Genomic DNA, 23,480 nt, shown 5'->3' with positions numbered 1-23,480 from the left:
TTGATAAGATATATATGGGGCCATCACCAAGCTGTTTATAAAATAATCATGACTATTTTGCAGTAGCCATAATCATTTCCACCACTTGTGTTTTATCTCTCACACATATCTTCCTCTTTATCTTTTACCCTATCGCCATGGCCAATAACTTGGTTGTATACGGTAAAATATAATCTAGATATCTCCTGTATTCTAGTTGCTGATTTCGTACTTACAAACTCATTTATAAATGTTTCTTATAATTATTTATTTATAGGTTTATTGTTGTACTGTTCGTATACGCAAGTGTATTACAGTTTAGACGTTATCTAGAAATTATACATCATTACGGATCTATAATATTATTCATTCATAACACATCCGATGAAGTTAAGACGTTATGTACAAGTTATATCCAGGAGATAATTTCAAAATACAAAAGCTCATCAAAGTATAAAAAAATTATACATCTAAACCCGTCCTCGAACGAAAGCTATTAAATAGGGAAAATAATTAGAGACAAATTAGCCATAATTTACTCAAAACTAAAAATACTTTAATTCTCTTTTTCAGAAAAAAAAAACTTTAATTTAGGGAAAAAATGGCATAGAAATGTAAAAAATCAGCAAGTGAAAGGGAAAAGACAAAAGAAAACGTAATTAAAATTAACTTACGACAATAATCTTCCTTATTTTTCGTTGGCTGCTTCTAAACCTATATTCCAGTGCGTCTGTGTGTTGGTGTGGGTGGCTGACCACAAACGAATATCCAACGCGATCCACCTCACCGTCCCCTAAGCCTCAGTGGACCCCACTTGAACAATCTCTATTCTCAAGCACCAAAAAAATAAAATGTTTTTTTAATTGTTTCTTGAAAAAAATAGGTAATAATAAAAAAAAAAAAAGTGTGAGAGAGAGAATGACACAGCTCAAAAGAAAAACATTTGCTGCTGCTGGAGGAGAGAGAGAAAAAAGCCATTAGACGTCTGCTAGAAGACCAAGTCCCCATCTTCTTCTTCTTCAACAACATTATCAGCTTTCTAGAGAGAGAAAACATTCCGATTCATCTTCCAAAATATTTTCCTGTGTGATTCTTCTACTCTTCCGATCTCCCCGATTTCAATTCGCTACTGTGCTGACTCCGAAGAAAACTTATAGACCACCAAAACCTAGAATCTTCCCGATCTGACTCGCTGAGTCGGCGCTCCGAAAACTCGGCCTCTATTGGATGAGCTAGTGGCGGCATAGAGAGGATCTATTTGGAAGAGGAGGAGTAGCCATGGTAATCACACGGCATCTTCCTCTTCGATTCCTTAAATCTATTTATTTATTATTTGATTTTACTTATCTGGTTCGTATGATTGGTAGATAGAGATCTTGTGTATGAGATTAGCGTTTCGATCCTTAGTTCCGAGGGATTCTCTATTGATTTGTATCTTACTATTGGCAAGTGAATAATAATAATATCTGAATACTATTTGAATGGCCGCATAATATACAAGTTAGTTAAGCTTGGACCCATCCCACTACTTATCTTATACTAGTTTTTAGATTATGTCTCTAACTTCTATTATTAGTTTGCTCTGAACCTGCCCAAGATAGCATCTCCTTTTGAAGTCATGCTAGAGAGCTTCTACATAGTTTGCTTCCTTCAATTCAGATTAGAACAGCAGCTTGTGTGAAGTTATTGAAATCTTTGTACCTCACACGTTCAGTCTTGATATCCTGTAGGTTGGTCCAGTCAATATAATCGTTGGCTCTCATGTTTGGATTGAAGATCCTGGATTGGCGTGGATTGATGGAGAAGTCGTCAAGATTAGTGGGGAAGAAGTTCATGTACAGACCACAAATGGGAAGACCGTAAGTTGTCTACCCTTCTGCCATGTAATTTTCCTTATGAGAAAGAATGGCTCTGGATAGGGTGTTTCCTGGTTAGGTTGTCTCTTTACTTTTGAGAAAAAATTCATTTTTCTTGTAATCCCTCTCGCCTTGAATACTTGTTACATTTCTAACTAATCAATTTTGCATTATCTTGCATGACATTGACATGCATGTTCCAAATTCTATTACAATCACTGGAAACCGGTTATTGTATTAACCAATCAGTGAAATTAATTTCAGGTTGTGGCCAAAATCGCGAATGTATTTCCAAAGGATACAGAGGCTCCACCTGGAGGTGTTGATGACATGACAAAGCTCTCATATCTACATGAACCAGGTGTTTTGAATAACTTGGCCATGAGATATGAGCTGAATGAAATTTATGTAAGTTATTATGCATTTTCTGCGCTGAGTTCTAATGAAATCGCATATTTAGTCCTAAGTATTTTCTTTATATTTCCTTTGCAGACTTATACTGGAAACATCTTGATTGCTGTAAATCCGTTTCAAAGGTTGCCACATCTCTATGATACTCATATGATGGAGCAGTATAAAGGAGCGGGTTTTGGTGAATTAAGCCCCCATGTGTTTGCAATTGCGGAAGTTGCTTACAGGTAATTAGGAACAATCAGTGAATTCCACTTGCAGAAATTCTCTGAATCACTCTTTATTCGTTCATTGTCTCATGCTAGTCTATTGCTTCTATGAGTAGGGCGATGATCAACGAGGGCAAGAGCAACTCCATTCTAGTCAGTGGGGAAAGTGGTGCTGGTAAAACTGAGACCACAAAGATGCTTATGCGCTACCTTGCTTACCTTGGTGGTCGATCCGGCGTTGAAGGAAGGACAGTGGAACAACAAGTTCTGGAGGTGACGCGTCACAAATCTGTACTGATATATTTATTGAGAGGCTGCTTGTAGATTAACTATTTTCTTTTCTTTTTGTTGGTTAACAGTCAAATCCAGTTCTTGAAGCTTTTGGAAACGCCAAGACTCTTAGGAATAACAACTCCAGGTATGCGCATGTTCACTGAGAGGTTTTTCCTACGAATTGTCTGTTGAAATGCTTAGTCAAACTTGTTCTTGGCCAAAAGCTTCTTCAGTCACTACTTGTCAGAAAATTGTTGTGTAACTACGAAACCTCAGTGATCAGTTGCACAGATGGCACATGAAATAAGTTGAATGGCATAAACCATATTGATTTCCTGGCCTTTTTCATGCTTAATCTTTTTTTCCTACATTAACTCACTTTACTACGTGATAGATTATTGTGTTATGGAGTTATTCTAATGCCTTCTAATTAGAAAAGCTCAAAAGCAGACAACCTCATTTCAACTTTGTCTTAAATCATAATGCAGTCGATTTGGAAAGTTTGTCGAGCTTCAGTTTGACAAAAGTGGGAGAATATCTGGAGCAGCTGTCCGAACATATTTGTTGGAAAGGTCTCGAGTGTGTCAAATATCAGATCCAGAAAGAAATTACCACTGTTTTTACATGTTATGTGCTGCCCCACCGGAGGTACTGGTGCTGCACAATGATAACAATAAACCTTGCTTTGAAGCGTTCTGCTTTATACCTCATGAATAAGTAATTGGGGGATTTCATCTCTTTTCCCATTCTGCAGGAAAGAGAAAAGTTTAAGTTGGGAGATCCTAAGTCATTCCACTACCTAAATCAATCGAAGTGCTATAAACTGGATGGAGTGGATGACACAGAGGAATATCTTGCTACCCGACGAGCTATGGATGTTGTTGGCATCAGTGAAGAGGAACAGGTCAGTCTTCGACTTGCTCCTTTTCCAAGAAGACATGATTTCTCTAATAGAGCATATTATTGATTCTTCTGATAATTGTTATCAGGATGCAATCTTTAGAGTTGTTGCTGCAATTCTTCATCTAGGTAATGTCGAATTTGCAAAAGGAAAAGAGATTGACTCCTCAGTTTTGAAGGATGACAAATCCAGATTTCATCTGGATGCGACTGCTGAACTTCTTAGGTATGTGCTGCTTACTTGTTTAATCTTGATATCTGTTTTGTTTTTACATCCTTGATCCTGAACTCATTTCTTTCAAAAGGTGTGATGCAAAGAGTTTGGAAGATGCATTGATAAAACGTGTAATGGTGACTCCAGAAGAGGTTATTACAAGAACACTTGATCCTGATTCAGCCACGGGTAGCAGGGATGCATTAGCGAAAACTATCTATTCTCGTTTGTTTGACTGGTATACAAAGAATTTCTCTCTTTACATTTGCAGGCTCTTATGTACTATTTTGTTTTTGTTTTTTCCCTTAAGTGTACTCTTCCCTAAGTGCACTCTTCTGTAGAAAACATGTTTCACTTATTGCAGTAAAGCTGCCTCTTGAAGTTTCTAACTTCTTAAACCCCATAATTGTTTTCAGGCTTGTTGATAAAATTAACAATTCTATCGGGCAAGATCCAAATTCTAAGACAATAATTGGTGTTCTTGATATCTATGGGTTTGAAAGCTTTAAGATCAACAGGTAAGTTTGTTAGCTTGCAGAATTACGTCCTCTTCTGTAATAGTGTTAAAGGCTGTAATGAGTTTCATGTATTTTTTTTCCAGCTTTGAGCAGTTTTGCATCAATTTTACCAATGAAAAGCTGCAACAACATTTCAACCAGGTCTGTTGTGCTTACCCAATAGGTTCCGAAAAGATTTTTCTCTTCCTACTTACTTTGACGTAGCAATAATTAATTTTTTCACAGCACGTTTTCAAAATGGAACAAGAAGATTATACCAAAGAAGAGATCAATTGGAGTTACATAGAATTTGTTGATAACAAGGATGTGCTTGAACTCATTGAGAAGGTGTCCTAATTTTGGATTTATGTAATTTTATCCGTAATATATTTTTGCGATGACTTGCAACTAATTCATCCTTATTGGCACTTCTGGTGTATATGACTTGCTCGTACAGAAACCTGGAGGAGTCATTGCACTTCTAGATGAAGCATGGTAAGCTGCTAGAGTCTTTAGACGAAGCTCTTTTAGTTTGTGCTTATGGATTAAAAAATCTTCTTTTTTGACTGAGATAAAGTGTATGATGGATGTTCGATTCTTTTGCAGCATGTTTCCGAAGTCAACACATGAAACATTTGCTCAGAAGCTGTATCAAACGTTCAAAAATAGTAAGCGGTTTACCAAACCAAAGCTATCTCGGACCAGCTTTGCAATATCACATTATGCTGGAGAGGTAAAACATCTTTCACATGCTTATGACAAGCTTAGATATTAGTCCTGTTTAACATCTTCTCTTTCCTACTGAAACAGGTAACTTATCAGGCCGATTTGTTCCTTGACAAGAACAAAGATTACGTGGTGGCAGAACATCAGGATCTTTTGATCGCTTCCAGTGATACTTTCGTAGCTGGTCTATTTCCTCGCCTAGCAGAAGAAACATCAAGTAAAACCAAGTTTTCTTCCATCGGGTCACGCTTTAAGGTATGGTGAATAGTAAATGATTTTCCCTCTTCAGAACATATTTTCTCTCTGCTCTTCCTGAAAGCTTTGTTCATCTAAATGATTTTTCCTCTTCGGAACAATTCAGTAGACATTTAAGGAACTCGGACATACTCCTTAGACAGATAATCATAAATGGTGTTTATATAGTGGATACATCTATATTATCTGCTTCCTCTGTGTGTTTGATAGAGCAGCCTTACCCCTGATTCAGACATTAGTACATGTTTCTTTCATACACTTTTGACTTTGTTATTTTTGTTCTATGGCTGTTAAGTTTCACCCATGTTGGAGAGAGTCATGATTTGAAACATTATGTAGCAGCAACTCTAGCTCAAAATGTTACAAATGCTTATATCTGTTTCTAACAAGAATTGGTCTCTCAAATTTCAGCTTCAACTTCAGTCTTTGATGGAGACACTAAATTCTACTGAACCTCACTACATCAGATGTGTGAAGCCAAACAACGTACTTAAGCCTGCCATTTTCGAGAACGTGAACGTAATTCAACAATTACGGTGTGGTGTAAGTGCAGTCCGAACTTTTCATATAATTGAGGCACTTCAACCAAGATTTTTGGTTATTGAACTTACAAGCTTAATTTTGCCTTAATTTCTTTAAGGGTGTTTTGGAAGCTATTAGAATCAGCTGTGCTGGATATCCTACCAAACGGACCTTTTATGAGTTTCTCAATCGTTTTGGTGTTCTTGCTCCGGAAGTTCTGGAGGGAAAGTAAGTTGCAGCTGATATAAATTTGTTTTACCCTCGACCCTCGTAGTTTTTTACTATCCTGATTATGGGCTTGGCTTTTAAACATAAAGTTGATAGGTTTCGTTTCTTGCAGTGCTTTCCATTAAAGCATGTCTAGTACTTTTCCGCTATATCTAATGGCTCCTATTTTTGTGCAGTTATGACGACAAAGTTGCTTGCAGAATGCTTCTGGATAAGATAGGCTTAAAGGGTTATGAAGTAAGTCATTGGTAATTTCATTATGTAACGGTTCCTAAATGGTGGGTTAGGAGTTATGTCTAATTTATCCAACATGTGCCACTTGCAGTTAGGGAAAACGAAAGTATTCCTTAGAGCAGGGCAGATGGCTGAGTTGGATGCAAGAAGAGCTGAGGTTCTTGGAAATGCCGCTAGGAAAATCCAAATGCAAATCCGTACTTATATTGCCCAAAAAGAATTCCGCACTCTACGTGGAGCTGCTATTATATTGCAGTCCAACTGCCGAGGTATCTTCTCCGCCAAGTCACTGAAAAATGTGCTCTTCCCTTTTGCTGCCATTGTTGTATTGTTCAGCATATTATACGTGTAGCCATGAAATTAGTGGCTTGTTATGGTCCGTTCTCTTGAATTGTTGAGCAACTGCGAAATACATTTTTGTATTTATGTGTGTTTTTGTCTCTGAGGATTGAATTACTTTTGGAATGAGCTTCTCAAATCTTTATGTTGAATGCTAGGAAAATTGGCTTGCAACCTTTATGAGGAAATGCGACGCCAAGCAGCATCGGTGAAGATTGAGAAGAGTTTCAGAAGACATGTTGCCAGAGAATCTTATCTAAGAACTAGACATTCGACAATTACAGTTCAAACAGCACTAAGGGGAATGGTTGCTCGCAATGAGTTCAGATTCCGAAAGCAAATGAAGGCTGCTACTATTATTCAGGTCATTACTAAGAATCTCTTAGAGCTATTCTTGTTTACTTAACTGAGAAATGAGAGACCATATATCAGTGATTGGCAAAACTCTTGGTTTTGTGTCAAAATCTGATAGTTCTTGATTTTCAAATCTAGGCTCGTCTTCGTAGTCATCTGGCATACTCTTACTACAAGAAACTCCAGAAAGCTGCGCTTGCGTCGCAATGTGGCTGGAGGAGCAGGGTTGCACGAAAAGAACTGAGGACACTTAAGATGGTTCGGTTTCCTTTTTTCTTGTTTTATAAAATTAGTCTACTAAATGTTAACAACTTCATGAAACTAATAGGTTCTTACCTTTGCAATTGACTGAATCAGGCCGCACGAGACACCGGAGCCCTTAGAGAAGCGAAGGACAAACTTGAGAAGCGTGTTGAAGAATTAACATGGCGTTTACAACTAGAGAAGCGACAGAGAGTAAGTTCATTTCCATACACTAGCATAATATCATGCTTTGTTTACACTGTTATTGATAATTCCTGGTAACATAGACCGATCTTGAAGAAGCAAAAGCCCAAGAATATGCAAAACAACAGGAAGCTCTGCAAGCTATGCGGTTGCAAGTTGAAGAAGCAAACGCTGCTGTGATTAGGGAACGTGAGGCTGCAAGGAAAGCTATTGAAGAAGCACCTCCTGTCATTAAGGAGACTCCAGTATTGGTCGAGGATACAGAAAAAATCAATTCATTAACATCAGAGCTGGAGGCTTTGAAGGTATGCGTTTTAACTTACGGGGTCATCCTTCATAGTTCATATGTTCACTACTAAAGTTACTCATTATATGCTGATAAGGCCCTTAGTCTTGTAAGCTGGCTGTGTTAGATTATATCATTTTTTTGGTTACAGGCTTCGCTTCAGTCTGAACGACAAGCTGCAGAAGACTTGAGAAAAGCTTTCTCAGAGGCAGAGGCTAGAAACTCAGAGCTGGCCACAGAACTTGAAAATGCTACAAGAAAAGCAGACCAGCTTCATGAATCGGTACAAAGGTTCGTAAAAATATATCGCTGAATTATAAAACAAAGAGATGACATATTCGTAACTGATCGCCATTATACATTCGACTGTTTTGTTTACAACTCTTGATGCTGCAAAGCAGACTCTTACTAGTCCTTGTTATCCTTGTTGGTTAATTAAGTTATAATTGTTTTCTTCTGTTCTGTACTTTTACATATTGATTTTGCTTCTGCTTTCAGACTGGAAGAGAAGCTTTCCAATTCAGAGTCAGAGATTCAAGTTCTCCGTCAACAGGCACTTGCTATTTCTCCAACCAGCAGAACCATGACCACGCGATCGAAAACAATGCTTTTACCGGTACCAACAACATATGAATTCTCATTTTCTTTACATATTAACACAAAAGACCTATTTGATCATTTAATCTTTCCTTCTCAATGATCAGAGAACTCCAGATAATGGAAATCTTCTTAACGGAGAAACAAAGACTACACCTGTAAGAGGAAGTGACTTTTCTTATTAGATTTGCACGTAGGACCCGTGCACTTTCTTGTTTCTGAATTACTTATCGTCTATGAATGTCACAGGACATGGCTCTTGCTGTACGAGAACCAGAGTCTGAGGAGAAACCACAGAAATATCTGAATGAAAAGCAGCAGGTAACCCATACTTGAACTTCTTGTACTAATTGTAATGGTGGGACCACGTTTCTTGCAGTATTGCATTCTGTTTTTCTCTTATAATATGTTGTGATGCTGTGCGTTATTCAGGAAAACCAAGATCTACTAGTCAAGTGTATCTCACAAAACCTTGGATATGCTGGGGGCAAGCCTGTTGCTGCATGTGTCATATACAAAAGTCTTCTTCACTGGAGATCATTTGAAGTCGAAAGAACTAACGTCTTTGACCGTATCATTCAAACAATAGCTTCGGCCATTGAAGTAAGTTGATTCTTTCTTACTTCATTGTTCAGAAGCACTAAGCTAATTTTTAACATGTTTGACACTCCAAAACGTTGAAATATTTCTGAACATCAATATGGAAAATGTTGTCTTCCATACAGGTCCCAGATAATAATGAGGTATTGGCGTATTGGTTATCTAATTCAGCCACGCTATTATTGCTTCTGCAACGCACACTTAAAGCAACTGGAGCAGCTAGTTTAACACCACAGAGACGAAGAACATCATCAGCATCCCTATTTGGAAGGATGTCACAAGTAAGAAGCTGTGAATCTATTTGTTTTTTCTAGTATCCATTTATCTGCCTTGTTGTGCAGCCTCAGTTCATCTTGTGTGTTTCTTTAACAATTTAAATAGGGATTAAGGGCATCTCCTCAAAGTGCTGGAGCTGGACTCTCGTTTCTGAATAGACAGGGGGTCACCAAGCTTGACGACCTGAGGCAAGTTGAAGCGAAGTACCCCGCACTACTTTTCAAGCAGCAGCTTACTGCATTCCTCGAGAAGATATATGGAATGATCAGAGATAATCTAAAGAAAGAGATCTCTCCTCTTCTTGGGTTATGTATTCAGGTAACTTTTTTATTGTATTTGTGTTCATACAGTTTCTAGGGAGAGAGGATATTAATTTAGCAGCTTAATAACTGAATTTTCCAGATAAATATTTCTTAGTCGATGCTTTTGAGAAGGGATTTCTTGTAGCATCTTGTGGAAGTTGATATGCTAATGATTATCAGCTCAAACTTTACTAATTCATCGATGTAGTGTATTAAGACTTGATTACATGTTACAGGCACCAAGAACATCAAGGGCAAGTTTGGTGAAAGGGAGAGCACAAGCCAATGCTGTTGCTCAACAAGCTCTAATTGCTCATTGGCAAAGTATTAGGAAAAGCTTAAACGCTTACTTGAGTCTAATGAAAGCAAACAACGTGAGTCTGGACTTCCATTAGAAATTTAACAAAAGAAAAACATATTACTTTTTGGCAATGTTGATTACATTCTATGTTTCCATGATACAGGCTCCACCGTTCTTAGTCCGCAAAGTGTTCACACAAATATTCTCCTTCATCAATGTTCAGCTTTTCAACAGGCATGTTTCATTTGTCATCTCTTCTTTCGTTTTCTCATAAACCAGGTTTTACTTGATTTGACAGAAAGATTTCTCTGTAATGAAATTGTGCAGTCTTCTTCTACGTCGTGAATGTTGCTCATTCAGCAACGGCGAGTACGTTAAAGCAGGCTTGGCTGAACTGGAGCAGTGGTGTACGGAGGCTACTGATGAAGTAACCACGCTTTCGCTTTTCCTCTTAACATTGCTTAAGACATGTTCACACCTTTTGTTTTTCTTTTGTTTACAGTATGCTGGCTCTGCTTGGGATGAGTTGAGACATATCAGACAGGCAGTTGGTTTCCTGGTATAATTCTTAATCGATTCTTTGCCACTCCTTTTGTACTTCCATTACAGGCTTGCTTATGTGAACTTTGCTTGTTGTCGCTCTCTGTTCAGGTCATTCATCAAAAGCCGAAAAAGACATTGGACGAAATAACAAGAGAACTTTGTCCGGTAGTACTCTCAACTCAGTGAATTTTATCCCGTAAATCGTTTACATTTCTTCCCCCTCGTGAGCTTAACATTGAAGTTGATGTTCTGGTTCAGGTACTAAGTATACAACAGCTATACAGAATCAGCACGATGTACTGGGATGACAAATACGGCACTCATAGCGTTTCGTCAGACGTATGTCTTACTTGTAAATTATTAGACTTTCACTTGTCTAGATATTGGTATTAATTGTCTTCTTTCCAAAACCATAGGTTATTGCAAACATGAGGGTTATGATGACCGAGGACTCCAACAATGCCGTAAGCAGCTCTTTCCTTTTGGATGATGACTCCAGGTAAGCCGAAAATAATTTTTTGTTCAACCTCCTTTTTACCGTTCCCATTCTCGACTAATCCAAGTAATCAACCCAAACGCAGCATTCCATTCACGGTGGAAGACATATCAAAGTCAATGCAACAAGTGGATGTAAATGACATTGAGCCTCCTCAACTAATCCGTGAAAACTCAGGTTTCGGGTTCTTGCTCACACGTAAAGAAGGCAGTGCATCGTAAGTGAGCTCTGTATAGTCCACCAAATACGATTGTTTCTGCTGCATACATAAATACATCGTGTGAGCCTGTGGGCATTTTGTGTATATTATTTTTCTTGCTTTGGTACTCAGTCTCTGGCCTTTGTATTTGTGGAAAGGCCAAAGTTTATTTCATTCTTTGCATCCCTGTAGTTATGGCAACTCGCAGGGGTTATTTGTTTTGCATTTGCTTTTGTCATAGAAAGGCTTAGATGTGTACGATGCTGTCCTGTCCAGAGAGGAGAGGATAGTATTGTTGTTTTAGTCAATTATTTTGTATTTGTTGGTTTGGGCGAGTCTTTATAATCGTTGTGTGAAATTGTAATGAAGGAACTAGACTTTGTTTTCACTATTTTATACATAGGTTGCACATCAACTACCTTTCACATGAGATGGTTTGTGAATTTTTTTAATTGTCTTTTAAAAACCATAGTTGAGCAACGGACCTAGGTAGAATCACAGGATCTAAAACATAATATTCTGTAACATAAGATTGTTATAATCAATTATTCTGTTTTAAATGGTGTAGTACTAACACAGTACAGTAAACTCTACTCCCAACATTGTTCTGTTTGGAATGAAGCTGATGCAGAGACCCATTCACTCTGTTCCCATAAGTAGGTGAGAAGGTGATTGTCATGTCATTATATTGGGTTCTCGATTGAATGTATGTCCGCATTTAACATCCATTCCTGAGGAGAACTTTGCACAGCATCCCGATGACTTGGCTCTGTAATAGTCGTCTTGGAAGTAAAGAACTTAGTTCTGATTGAGGTTAATTCTCGTAGTGCTTCAGTCATTCTCACCCTATCACTTGGATACTTTTCAGAACACCTTATTCCCACCTGCAAAACCAGTCTCAACCACTCATCAATGGCATTGCTGCCTCCACCCTCCTCCTCATCTCCCGACAGTAACGACTTCGCGTAGCTGTGGAGGTTATAGTCTCCTGCAAATGATACGTCTGTCGGTTTCTTTCCAATGAACATTTCCAAAACTAGAACTCCAAAGCTGTACACGTCTCCTTGTATTGATGGTTGGCCTCCCATACCATATTCTGTACATAATTTCAAAAACAATAAGATTGGATCATTGGCAGCTATACACTACTTTTTTCATATAGATGTGTTATTTACCTGGTGCAGCGTAGCCAATGGTGCCTCTGACACCGGCAGAACTAAAATTGTTTAGGAAGGTTTCTCGTTCGTATTTACAGAGAAACCGAGCCAAACCAAAGTCACCAACATGAGCAGTAAAATCATCGTCCAGAAGAACGTTGCTTGGCTTAAGATCACAGTGAGCTACAGGGTCATGACACTCAACATGCAGATACTCCAAGGCGGATGCAACATCTATTGCTATGTTGAGTTTGTCTGGAGGTGTTAAAATTCTAGAGTGATCGTTTGCACTTTCCAGATCTTCTGGCTGCATCCACATATCCAGGCTTCCTTTTGGCATAAACTCATAGACCAGAGCTCTGAATTCATTTCCCTTGGAATCTAGGCTTGCACAAACCGTTATCAGTTTCACAAGGTTACGGTGCCTTATACCTTTGAAGGTTTCACATTCCGCCATAAAACTTTTCGTTGCTCCAGGCTTCAGGAGGTTCAGAACTTTAACAGCAACGAGTTTATGATCACTGCCAAGAAATCCTTTGAAGACATCACCAAAGTTGCCTGAACCAATCAGGTTGCTTGAAGAGAAGCCACTAGTTGCATCACGAAGCTCTTCAAAGCTTATCTTCTCAAAGAACATCCCCAAAGTAGAAGAATCAGATGGGTTACCGCCACTGGCGTTGTTCTTCTTCTTGAACCAACACAGAGAAGCAGCTGTAATGAACAGAAACACTATACCTGTACTGATACCAATTGCAACTTTCTTTTCAAGTGAGAGATGTTTCCTCGTCTTTGGTGATGCTTGCACCGTGCATGCCTTTAGTTGCATTTCTCTGATGCCTCCGCATAGATTTAAGTTTCCAGAAACAGAAACCGCTGTAGCATTTCGAAACACTCCTTCCACTGGCACACTTCCCTCGAACTTGTTCACAGAAATATTCAGATTTCGCAGTAAGTGAAACGTGGCCAGATAACGAGGTATGCTGCCAGAGAGATTGTTGTTAGAGAAGTCAAGATTCCTTAAGCTTACCAACTGACTTATATCTGGAATGTCACCATCAAATGAATTGCCTTGCATATATAGAAACTCCAATGATAGACAACCCCCTAGAGTATGTGGAAGATGTCCTGATAACTTGTTGTTAGAAGCAGCTAGTCCAACAAGGAGTTGCAACTTTCCAACTTCTTCCGGTAATGAACCGGTCAAAAAATTGTCCGACAAATCTAAGTAAACAAGGGTTGGAATCTGCAGTATTTCCAGAGGTATAGTCCCATTCAAGCTATTTAAATCAATCCATAGGTCCATCAAGTTTTGACAGCGTCCAATACTCTGAGGGATACTTCCTTGGAAACTATTGTCGTTCAAATGAATCATCTGCAACCTAGTCATGTTGCCTAAATAAGACGGTATCTCACCTGATATTGCGTTTGAATACAGATCCAGCACCTGCAATTTCAAAAGCTTCCCAAAAGAGATTGGAAGTTCTCCTGTCAACAGATTTGTTTCTAAGCTGAGTTTCTGCAGGCTTATGAGATTCCCTATCTCATGAGGAAGAGTTCCAGAGATTAGGTTTCCTCCAAGGGACAGAATAGTTAACTTGGTTGACAAGTTGGCTATGGAGGCAGGCAGCTCACCTCCAAGTCTGTTGTAACTAACATCTAAGTACTCTAACTGAGTGCAGTTCGCTAAAGCACCGATAAATTCTAGATGACTGGGGGAGTTGTTTCCCAGAGAGTTAGTATTAATCCCTAACCACCATAGATTATGTAATTTTCCAAAACTCAAAGGGATACTTCCTGTAAGATAATTAGTTGAGATATCAAACCTTCCAAGGCTTGAGATATTGGCAAGTGTTATAGGAACAGCTCCTGTGAACTCATTTCGTCCCATAACAACAGTTCTTAGGTTTGGTAGAAGATCACCAAAATCAGCTCTAAGCTCACCAGAAAAGCTATTGCCAGCTAGGGATAAAGACTCAAGTAAGGACATGTTGTATAAGGCAGGAGGAAAAACACCTGAAAACCTATTCTGCGAAACTTGGAAAAACACCATTTGAGTCAATCTAGCCACATCAAATGGAATCTCTCCTTCCATGTTGTTATACGCAAAGTCAAGTTCCTGGAGCGACGTCAAGTTTCCTAGAGATGCAGGAAACTCTCCGGTAAGTTTGTTGTTGTTAAGATGCATAATGACTAGCTTAGAGAGTGAACCTAGCTCTGAAGGAACATTGTGTTCAAGACGGTTTGACGATAAATCTAGGGTAGAGAGTCTATAGCAGTTAGAAAGACTATGAGGAATCTTTCCTTCGAGGAGATTGAAGCTCATGTTCAAGTACTGAAGCCTAAATAGCATTCCAACCTCTTGAGGGATGGTACCAACAAAAGAGTTGTCTCCAAGATTAAGTGATATGAGAAAGGAGAGATTACCAATGGAGGGAGAGATCACACCGGCCAGTTTGAATCCTCCTAGGTTCAGACTTGTAACTCTTTCTCGTCTGCGGTTGCATGTTACCCCAATCCAAGTGCAGAGCGGAGAGGAGTTGTTCCATGAGGCCAAAACCTCCCGTCTGTTTACAGTAGCTTGGGATTTGAACTCAAGCAAAGCTTTCATGTCAGTCTCATTTGAGATTCTGGCTTGAGCAAAGACAACCGTGAAAACTACAAGAAGAATGAGAGCATTGACAGCAAGTGAAAGAGAGAGCTTCATGCTGCTTGTACAAAGTGAAAGATGGGTTCTGCCTGAACGGGTAACCAAATAAAAAGGAAGTAAGTTGAGGGAAAGAAAGGACGCAAATTTCAAAATGCATTTCAACTAATGAAGTCGTGGGGGTGGGGGTGGGGGGGGGGGGGGGGGGGGGGGGGACAATTAAATGTGGTTCCAGTAACTTGTGGACTTTTGAAGGTAAGAAAAGTCAGTCAACTTTAAGATCATGTGTAAAGAAGACTAAAACACACGCAATGGTGCAATTAAATGTGGTTCCAGTAACTTGTGGACTTTTGAAGGTAAGAAAAGTCAGTCAACTTTAAGATCATGTGTAAAGAAGACTAAAACACACGCAATGGTGCAAAACCTCATTGTCATTTTCATTGTCGTCTTATGAAAACTTGAACCGACATTTGACAAAAGCATCATCCTTCAAGAGCTTCTGAACATTCTGAAGTTACTTCAAAGACATTTGGTAGCAGCTCTCGTTTTCTTCTAAACATTCTAAATATCAAAGGAGCAGTCTCTATATTATTATTTGAAAAAATAACTTTTTACATTTAAGTTAGTTCTTAGGACAGTTAATTATAAAGATACACTTAATAAACTAAAAATATTATTTCTAATTGTTATTCTTATAATTTTTTTAATTTTAGTTTCCTTTTATGTATATTCTTTCCAAATAACATATATAATTAAAAAATATTTATTAAAAGAAACAATTATAAAATATAAACAAAACTATATATACGTATTATGATTTCATTAAAAATATTCAAAATATATTTTATTCTTGTAGTTTTTGAAGGGAAAAAAAATTATAATAAAATAGTGCAACAACATCTTTATTGTCTCGCAGAAATGCAATCTAATACAATGCACTAGCAGCATCACATGCCAACAGATAAAGCAACGTATTATTTTATATTTTATTTTAAAGTAATAGAAATTACAGAAGAGACTTGAATTTTCTTTCAGATTAGTGCAGCTTCAATAGGCCTTAAACCTTGTTGATAAGAATCGAAGTAGAGCTCCACGTACTTCTTAACTGTTTTATACAATCTTGGTCTTGCATCAGACACAAGCCCTTCCACAGGCTGAATCTCTTTGTCTGGACTCGGAACGCAAAACGTTGCCACAGATATCCTTTCTTTTTCTCTATTAGTCACCACTCTATGAACCGGGCTCTTGTAGATTCCATTGCTCATTATCTAAATACCAACGAGAGATTATATATGCCAATTTTCCAACAATTCATATGCATATCTTCATGATTAGTTTATTATTTACCTCCATAAGATCTCCTACATTGATCAGAATTGTGTCAGGGGCTATTGGAGCTTTATACCATTTCCCATCTTTCAAGAACTGAAGCCCTTCCACATCTTTGTCCGGTAAGAGAAGAGTAAAAGCTGAGCCATCACCATGCGGTTTAGCCCCAATAACCATGTCCGGCCTTGGACATGGAGGATACATGTTGAACCTTGTATCCATCCTAGCATCCTCTCCGTGCATCTCTAGAAATACATTATCTTCCAAGCCCAACGATCTAGCCATGCCCTTAAAGAACTGTTCAATCACTGCATGTTGCTTCATTGTGTATTCATGCAATGTTTCCCTGAAGAAACGTTTGTCAAGATCACCTAAGTCAAATGAACCACGTGGAAACTGAAACTCTGAAAGGTATGGAGTTCACCTGAATCCGGTTGGGACTTCAGGCCAGAATTTAAGGTTTTGCTGATCTTCAGGGTAAGTAGTGAGAAACAAACGGTCGATCCAGTCAAGAATTTGGTCGTCTGAAAGAATCATGTCGCTTCCATATCCTTGGACATTACCAATATCTCTTTCGTACTTCTGCTTCTCTTCTGTCGGAAGCGCAAAGAACTGCTTCGTTAGCTTGTAGATCTTGTCGAGAAAATCTTCTGTAATTCCATGATTCATAACCTGCTTCAATAAAATATCATGCGTTATGTTCATAGTTTTTTTAATTAAATCTGTATATAATGTAGTAAATTTTGGTTCTTTAGTCATATTTAATCCCTTTTTAATACGTGTGTATCCAAAAAATTTTTTGAAGGTAATTTTCTTTTACCAGTAGAGTAATATTGTTTGAATGTTTTAGTTGCACAAGCTAAGAGATTAGATTCATTAAAAGTGGTCAAACCTGAACAACTCCCCATTTAGAGAGTGCCGAGTGAAGTTTACTCAACTCTTGCCGACCGTCTTCAGAAGAAGAGAGTAGAAGACTTAGATCAATGGATGGAATATCCATCTCAGGCACCGGACCGTTAAGAGGTTGATCTTCGCCGTTGCCGGTGAGTGGTTGGAGATATCTTTCTGGCAATCCTTCATTGGCTGCCACTACCTCTTGGACAGTCTTGAACTTTGGCTTCTCCTCCATCATTTGAACTAATTTTTTAAAAAAGTGGTTTGATGAATACAATTGGATAAGAGAGCTTATATAATAGAGTAGACGGCAAACTTGAAACAAAAGGTAGACCAACAACGATTTTGGAAAAAAAACAAATGTAGACCAGACGACGATCTTGAATTTGCAGTCAACTTGGCATTTAATCCCACTATATAATAGGGACTAATTTTGGAGCTTCTGAAGGATGCCACCTAGGCAAAATATTCCAGACCAATCGTTTTGCCACGTCACTGGTAACCCATACCAAGAAATCGAAAATTCATCCCAGCTAACCAAACTATTAATCTCAAGTAATCGGGTATATGGTTTCGTTTGATGTCTCCGTCACTTTGGAGTTGGGCCAGATTTTTTTAAAAAAATCGTAAATGCAGCCCAGCTAACCAAACCATTAATCTCAAGTAATCGGGTATATGGTTTCGTTTACAAAACAAATGTCTCCTTCACTTTGGAGTTGGGCCAGATGGCATATTTTGCCTAGGTGGATATTAGGTGGATACACATATTTTTCCTTTCGTGTAAGACTATATTAAAATTACGTAAACTATATAACTCACATGACAACATCTTTGAACTAATATGTGTTATAGTGTTCACTATAAACATAGTTTTTATAGCCAAATAAATGTGTAGGATTTGGAATTTGATATTGTCCAGCAAACAGCACTATGAAAAAATAAATCATAAAACATAACCAAGTGATTAAAAATATTAATACATATGCCAAACATTAACCATGAAAAAATGCAACGCTATACACATAAATAACATGTAAATGACATGTCAAAACATCATTATAAATTTCCATGCTACAAATCCATTTTACTGTTAAAAATGTTGTTACATGCTACTATATAAAAATGACTAAATTCAAGGCTTTTGAGACTATCCACCTCAGCCAAAATATTCTCATCCAAAAAGAATTAAAAATAAATATCATTTAGAAAATAATTAACTAACATACAATTTTTGATATTTCTAGAAATTTCAAATTTGTAACTGCTAATTTATTAATAGAATCATATATCTATATTGAATTATGTTCTATTTTTAATCATTAGACTTCAAGGGTAAATAAATTATTAATTTATAATATATATAGTTTATAACTTTATATTGTAGTTATAAATAAAGAGAAAATAATCGGGAAGGGTGGAGAAACTCATGTAAAATTATGTAATTAAAATGATAAAATGGTGAGTATGATGAGGTGAATCTAAAAAAATTTGTTGTACAAATTATGGTGCTTTCTTCGTCCACTATAATGATTTAAAATAAAATATATATTCAGATAAATAAGTCAATATTTGTTTTTTTTTTGTAAGATATTAAGATTATCATTTTCTGAAAGGTTACACTGTTGTTTTTAAACAACTTATTACAACAAGGAAACAAAAACAACCAACAACAACTCAAGGTAAAAAAAAATCTTAAGGAGATCTTATACAAGAAATATAAAAAGAAGTAGAAAAGAGGAGAAAGAAGAACTTGCCGGGTAAGAGAGGAGACGGTCACGCATCATACGGTCGAGAGAGGCAAGGATGACTAATGAAGGTGAGGAGACAGTTGTGAACACACGAGCATTACGCTCTTTCCACAACAGGTAGATGGCTGACTGAAAGTAGAGCTTGATGACTGGAGTAGCATGTGCATCTGCGTTGACGCGAGGTTGATTGATCTAGCTGCAACAGAGTGTAGATCAGCCGGAGGAGAAATCCAAACTTCAGCAGCAACATGCTCCCATATCAAGCGAGAGAAAGAGCACTCAAAGAAGAGATGATGGTGAGTCTCTATTTCCAGATTACAAAGGACGCACGTTCCGGAGACATTTAACTCCCAACGCCCCAAGCGATCCTTGGTTGGCAGTCTTCTCCGCAAAGCCAGCCATGATATAAACGCATTACGTGGAATATGTTCCTTGAACCAAATAGTCTTGTGCCAATATTTATTGTTGATAGTATTTATATTATTTTATGACATTAGTATCCATATTTTTTGGTAAACTGATCCAAATAGATTAGTTTGTGGAGTTAACCAAACGAGGATTATAGTGTTTACTTTGGAAAAAGTAATAGGTTGAATGATAGATGGTGTGTGTGCCTTTTCACATGGAAATCTGCACATATATTAAAAGTGTAAGTTTTGAATCATAGAGAAAATATAGTATATATAACTGAAGTTGGTCCATTCCGAAACTAAAGATGGCTAAAATTCTTCTTTGTCAAAATGCATAGATGTGAATCTTATATGAATAGAGTTCTCCATTGCTTATAGCAGTGTAATAAACTCCATGTGTAAAGGAGAAAAATGTTATATAAGTGAAACAAAAATTATGATTTTTTTTTGTGCCTATAGGCTCTTCGCAATTTGAAGAAGAAAGAACATATTGTGTGAAAATCTTTGGTTCGGTCAAATTTTATCCAGTCGTTTATAAAACTGTTGTTATCTGATTCATGTAATTTTTCAGTGTTGATTTAAAAGCCCAAAAAACCCATCTATACTGACTTTTTGATATTTTTTCTGTGATTTGAATTTAAAAAGAAATAAATTTTTCGATAAGTTATGTAAACTCAGAACAAAGTATTTAGTTTTAGAAAGCATTTACATGTTTCAAACTTATAATATATACATATATAATGTTTAAAATTATGCATATAAAACCTGTGTAAAATGTGTCTGAATATGTTTCTCTTCTTTAATGTGTTAATCGTACTATATATAACATTATTTAAAAATTTTAAAAAGTTTATGTCACTTTCACATACAAAAAACCATCAATAAAAAATATAATTCTCCATCTACGACAAGAAAAATGAAAAATTATAAACATATAAATTTAAATTAAGAAAAACTAACATTGAAAAAACAAGAAGTTAATATAAAAGAAAAAAACCGACAAATAATATTATAAATAAAATAAATTTGTAAGACACTTCGCGCGGAAAAAATCTCTAGTTTTTATAAAAGTAAATATAATAGAATCTTGAAATGTTTGTTACAAATAAAAAAAAAAGAATCTTGATAATTTATTTATAAGAAAAAAGAGACTATCAAAGATGTTTTTGGTTTGTTAACAAAATGCATAACACTGGATTTGAATTCGAGAAATGATAAAACAGCAATACTAACACAGGCCACTAAATTAGAAGTCCTAGTAAGTAGTAGATATTACATTCCAGTTATTATTTTAGATAAACATATGCATGGATGACCCATCATCATCTGTCAAATGTCGATATCTGACTTTTTATGCAGAACTAAAGATTGGAAAAATTCTTGGTATGTCCCTTACAAGGCTTAATTTAGGGAAGAAAGTCTTCATTTTCGAAGAAATGATATACAAATAAACAATGAACGAAGAAAATGCGAAAAAACTTACATACATGCAGTTACCAATTAAAAGCTGGTGCTCATAATATGTATCCTAGAAAAATACACTTACCAGATAATAATAAGAAAATGTTTTTTTTTTCTAAACTATAATTTCCCTGGAATTGTAAGTTTGGCCCTGACTGAGTTTCTACTCGACTCATTAGTGGACTGTGAGTTTGCTAACTAAAACATCCAGTGATGTTCAGTGTTTTACAAATTGTTACTTATAATAAGTTATTGACTGTGGTGTAGATATCTATATTCGCACCATAAAAAAAGTTCTACATAGCGGGGACGGTTTTATGTAAATGTTTGGCATTTGCAAGCAGTAAGCCTCAGAAGTTACTAAGGGTGACTCCATAAGTTTTTTTCTTTTCCCTGAGTCAAGAAAAACAAATACGGGAGACTTTCGTTATGTATAGCTTTAAAGAAACGGTAAACTTAGTTTGTTGTCAATGCAAAGTGGTCATTTGTTTACCGCCTATCATAGTTGCAATGTACTTATTGTAGTATAAAGTTCAGTGTTCAAAGGTTAGCATTTATTTGCTTAGGGAAAAAGGAAAAAAAAAATAGAGTTCAAAAGAATAGGAACATTAGCATTTAATATCATAAATTGTAGTAGTTTTTGACCTTCCATAAATAGAGGATGCAAATTAAACAGAATCTGTGAATCTTCAACACACAGAGATCTCTCTCAACAGTTTCTCCTCTATTCTCTATCTCTCGCTAACTGCATTCATGGCGGCAACTGGAAGATCAAGAACTTCATCAGTCCTATGTCCTCTCTCTTCTCCTGAGACGTTACTCAATCATCATCAAAGATCATCCGCGTCTCTTTGCAACATCAACCTCTGTTTGAAGAGGTTTTTTCCCGGAAACACTCCAAAAACCTCCGCTGCGTCCAAGTGTTTGTGCTCTCCTACGACGCACCCTGGGTCGTTCCGGTGCGCTTTTCACCGCCGTTTAGAAAACGAGAAGAACAGAACCCTAAATTCACAGGCGAAGCTAAACAAGTGTGGTAACACGACAAAGAACTCGGGATTGAATATGAGAAAAACGGCGTTGCTGAATTCACTCGCGAGGATCGGGAGTGTGGAGGCAGACCGGGTTAAGAAATCTTTAGCGGCGAGTATGGTTAAACCGTCGCCTCTCCATATCAGTCGCCGGTTTGATTTCCGGCCACGACCTAGCCGCTTCTACGCATTGCGCAAAGATCAAGATTTAATATCTAGTCGACTTTGACCTATTTCTTGCGTACGAAGGAAGTATGTTTTGGTTAATGAAATTTCTGACTAGACTACACATCACTGTTTTTTTTTTTAATAATTAAATAGAGAAACTTTACTCTTGGTGTAATGTAATCAGGGGAGTCATAAATTCTGATGACTTATAAAATAAAGCCTTAAACTAAACAAGTTTCTAGTTCATGTCTGACTTGACTTTCCACTTTTGGAATGTCTGACTGCGAAGTTTCTAGTTTTTGCATATACAAATGAGATACATGACTATGCGGGGAGAATGTTTTCTTTCCAATATTGACCATGTTATTGCCAAACACATAAAAAGAAAAAAAAAGATACTGAGAATAGAGGATTCAGAGTTTTGTCTATACAGTAATGTTAGGATTAAGATATTTTTAATTTATACAGTTATTAATTTACAAAAAGAAATATTTTTTGAATTTTCCATTTTAGAATATATATTTTTTATTTTAAAATAGTTTATTTTACCGTATATGTATTTATTAAATTTTGAAATTTGACTTTCATATTATTTTTATTGTATTATTTACTTTATAGAAAATATGTTTTATAAAACTTAAATATGTTTTAGATATAATTTTACTAAATATTAACAAAATTACAATGAAGTATTAAGAAAATATAAAAATAATTATATTGTAAATATAAAGCAAGCAATACATTTTTTTCTTTGTAGTTATCTTTGTAGTTATATAAATGTAAATAGATAAAAAAAAATTATTTTTAATTTTAACCGGACCATATATCTAATTCTCTAATCGATTTGTGTCATATTTTGAACCGGTTCAATTTGGAACCGAACTTTTCTAATTAATTTATCATGTTTAATTATTAATTAATAGGTATGATTCCTGACTAGACTACACATCACTGCTTAAATTTCTTTGTTTTAATATTTCATAACAAACTTTACTTTTGGTGTAATGTAATCAGAGGAGTCATAAATTCTGATGACTTATAAACTTAAAGCCTTAAACTAAACAAGTTTCCAGTTCATGTCTGACTCGACTTTCCAGTTTTGGTATGATTGACTATGAAGTTTCTAGTTTTTGCTTATAAATGAGGGAGATATAAATATGCGGAAGGATGTTATCTTTCCAATATTGACTATGCTGTCATTTTCGTTGCACACAGAAGAGGGAAATAAAAGATACTGAGAACCGAGGATGGTTCAGAGTTTTGTCTATATTCAGTTTTATATTTCTGGAGAATCGTATCTCATTGTCACAGACATGAGACATGCATTATATAGTAAGCTTTTGTAGATTTGATGAAACCTGAGACTTATGAATATAGTAGCAAGGTCCATATCTAGCATCGATCCTTTATAAAAAAATACTAGATTTTGACCCGCCCTTTTTTAAGCGCGGGTATTTTTTTGGTGACCGTAAACTCAAATATTAAATAAATTTATGTTTATTATTAGATATCTAAAATATTAAAAAGCTGTTTTATTATTATTATTATTATTTTAGTCCGGTACAATGTTTTCATTGAGTTTTCATATCCGAATCAG

The 23,480-nt window shown here is 36.5% G+C and overlaps 4 protein-coding genes across 4 annotated transcripts; 2 read left to right on the top strand and 2 right to left on the bottom strand.

Moving 5' to 3' along the window:
- The first annotated feature begins 670 nt into the window (after positions 1–670).
- On the top strand, positions 671–11,469 carry LOC103856447 (myosin-17). Its single transcript, XM_009133550.3, has 39 exons — positions 671–1,260; positions 1,710–1,838; positions 2,100–2,243; positions 2,328–2,473; positions 2,572–2,728; positions 2,815–2,873; positions 3,217–3,376; positions 3,483–3,632; positions 3,718–3,854; positions 3,934–4,080; positions 4,259–4,360; positions 4,444–4,501; positions 4,586–4,687; positions 4,797–4,834; positions 4,946–5,072; positions 5,150–5,320; positions 5,732–5,863; positions 5,961–6,070; positions 6,247–6,307; positions 6,396–6,573; positions 6,802–7,007; positions 7,136–7,255; positions 7,355–7,453; positions 7,528–7,749; positions 7,882–8,021; positions 8,229–8,346; positions 8,435–8,485; positions 8,577–8,648; positions 8,760–8,930; positions 9,053–9,208; positions 9,309–9,521; positions 9,742–9,879; positions 9,970–10,040; positions 10,134–10,233; positions 10,309–10,365; positions 10,458–10,514; positions 10,608–10,688; positions 10,766–10,848; positions 10,931–11,469. Exons 1-39 carry the CDS (start codon positions 1,258–1,260, stop codon positions 11,064–11,066), a joined length of 4,602 nt encoding a protein of 1,533 aa, XP_009131798.2. The 5' UTR covers positions 671–1,257; the 3' UTR covers positions 11,067–11,469.
- LOC103856446 (LRR receptor-like serine/threonine-protein kinase EFR) lies at positions 11,226–15,049 on the bottom strand. Its single transcript, XM_009133549.3, has 2 exons — positions 12,220–15,049; positions 11,226–12,140 (listed from the first exon to the last, which is right to left on the bottom strand). The coding sequence occupies exons 1-2, from the start codon at positions 14,903–14,905 to the stop codon at positions 11,728–11,730; spliced, it is 3,099 nt and encodes a 1,032-aa protein (XP_009131797.1). The 5' UTR covers positions 14,906–15,049; the 3' UTR covers positions 11,226–11,727.
- A 627-nt stretch (positions 15,050–15,676) lies between these two features.
- Positions 15,677–18,414, bottom strand: LOC103856445 (flavonol synthase/flavanone 3-hydroxylase). Its single transcript, XM_009133548.3, has 4 exons — positions 17,067–18,414; positions 16,599–16,846; positions 16,193–16,520; positions 15,677–16,113 (listed from the first exon to the last, which is right to left on the bottom strand). Exons 1-4 carry the CDS (start codon positions 17,304–17,306, stop codon positions 15,877–15,879), a joined length of 1,053 nt encoding a protein of 350 aa, XP_009131796.1. The 5' UTR covers positions 17,307–18,414; the 3' UTR covers positions 15,677–15,876.
- A 1,823-nt stretch (positions 18,415–20,237) lies between these two features.
- On the top strand, positions 20,238–23,480 carry LOC103856443. The gene has a single exon (XM_033286660.1). The coding sequence runs from the start codon at positions 21,441–21,443 to the stop codon at positions 21,942–21,944; it is 504 nt and encodes a 167-aa protein (XP_033142551.1). The 5' UTR covers positions 20,238–21,440; the 3' UTR covers positions 21,945–23,480.

Source organism: Brassica rapa, chromosome A03, assembly GCF_000309985.2.
Source record: "Brassica rapa cultivar Chiifu-401-42 chromosome A03, CAAS_Brap_v3.01, whole genome shotgun sequence".
Classification (NCBI taxonomy): Eukaryota; Viridiplantae; Streptophyta; class Magnoliopsida; order Brassicales; family Brassicaceae; genus Brassica; species Brassica rapa.
The sequence above is the reverse complement of the archived record's forward strand: the minus strand, read 5'-3'. Positions and strand labels throughout refer to the sequence as shown.

Bases quoted from the DNA above. Each gene is read 5' to 3' on its own strand.
- LOC103856446 (XM_009133549.3), bottom strand. From the start codon at position 14,905: ATGAAGCTCTCTCTTTCACTTGCTGTCAATGCTCTCATTCTTCTTGTA. The intron at 12,141-12,219 runs GTAAATAACACA...AATTATGTACAG, and splicing joins CATTGGCTACGCTGCACCAG to AATATGGTATGGGAGGCCAA.
- LOC103856447 (XM_009133550.3), top strand. The intron at 1,839-2,099 runs GTAAGTTGTCTA...AATTAATTTCAG, and splicing joins AGACCACAAATGGGAAGACC to GTTGTGGCCAAAATCGCGAA. The intron at 8,022-8,228 runs GTTCGTAAAAAT...TTCTGCTTTCAG, and splicing joins CTTCATGAATCGGTACAAAG to ACTGGAAGAGAAGCTTTCCA.
- LOC103856443 (XM_033286660.1), top strand. From the start codon at position 21,441: ATGGCGGCAACTGGAAGATCAAGAACTTCATCAGTCCTATGTCCTCTC.
- LOC103856445 (XM_009133548.3), bottom strand. From the start codon at position 17,306: ATGATGGAGGAGAAGCCAAAGTTCAAGACTGTCCAAGAGGTAGTGGCA. The intron at 16,847-17,066 runs GTTTGACCACTT...TTATTGAAGCAG, and splicing joins CTAAATGGGGAGTTGTTCAG to GTTATGAATCATGGAATTAC. The intron at 16,114-16,192 runs GTAAATAATAAA...GTTGGTATTTAG, and splicing joins ATGTAGGAGATCTTATGGAG to ATAATGAGCAATGGAATCTA.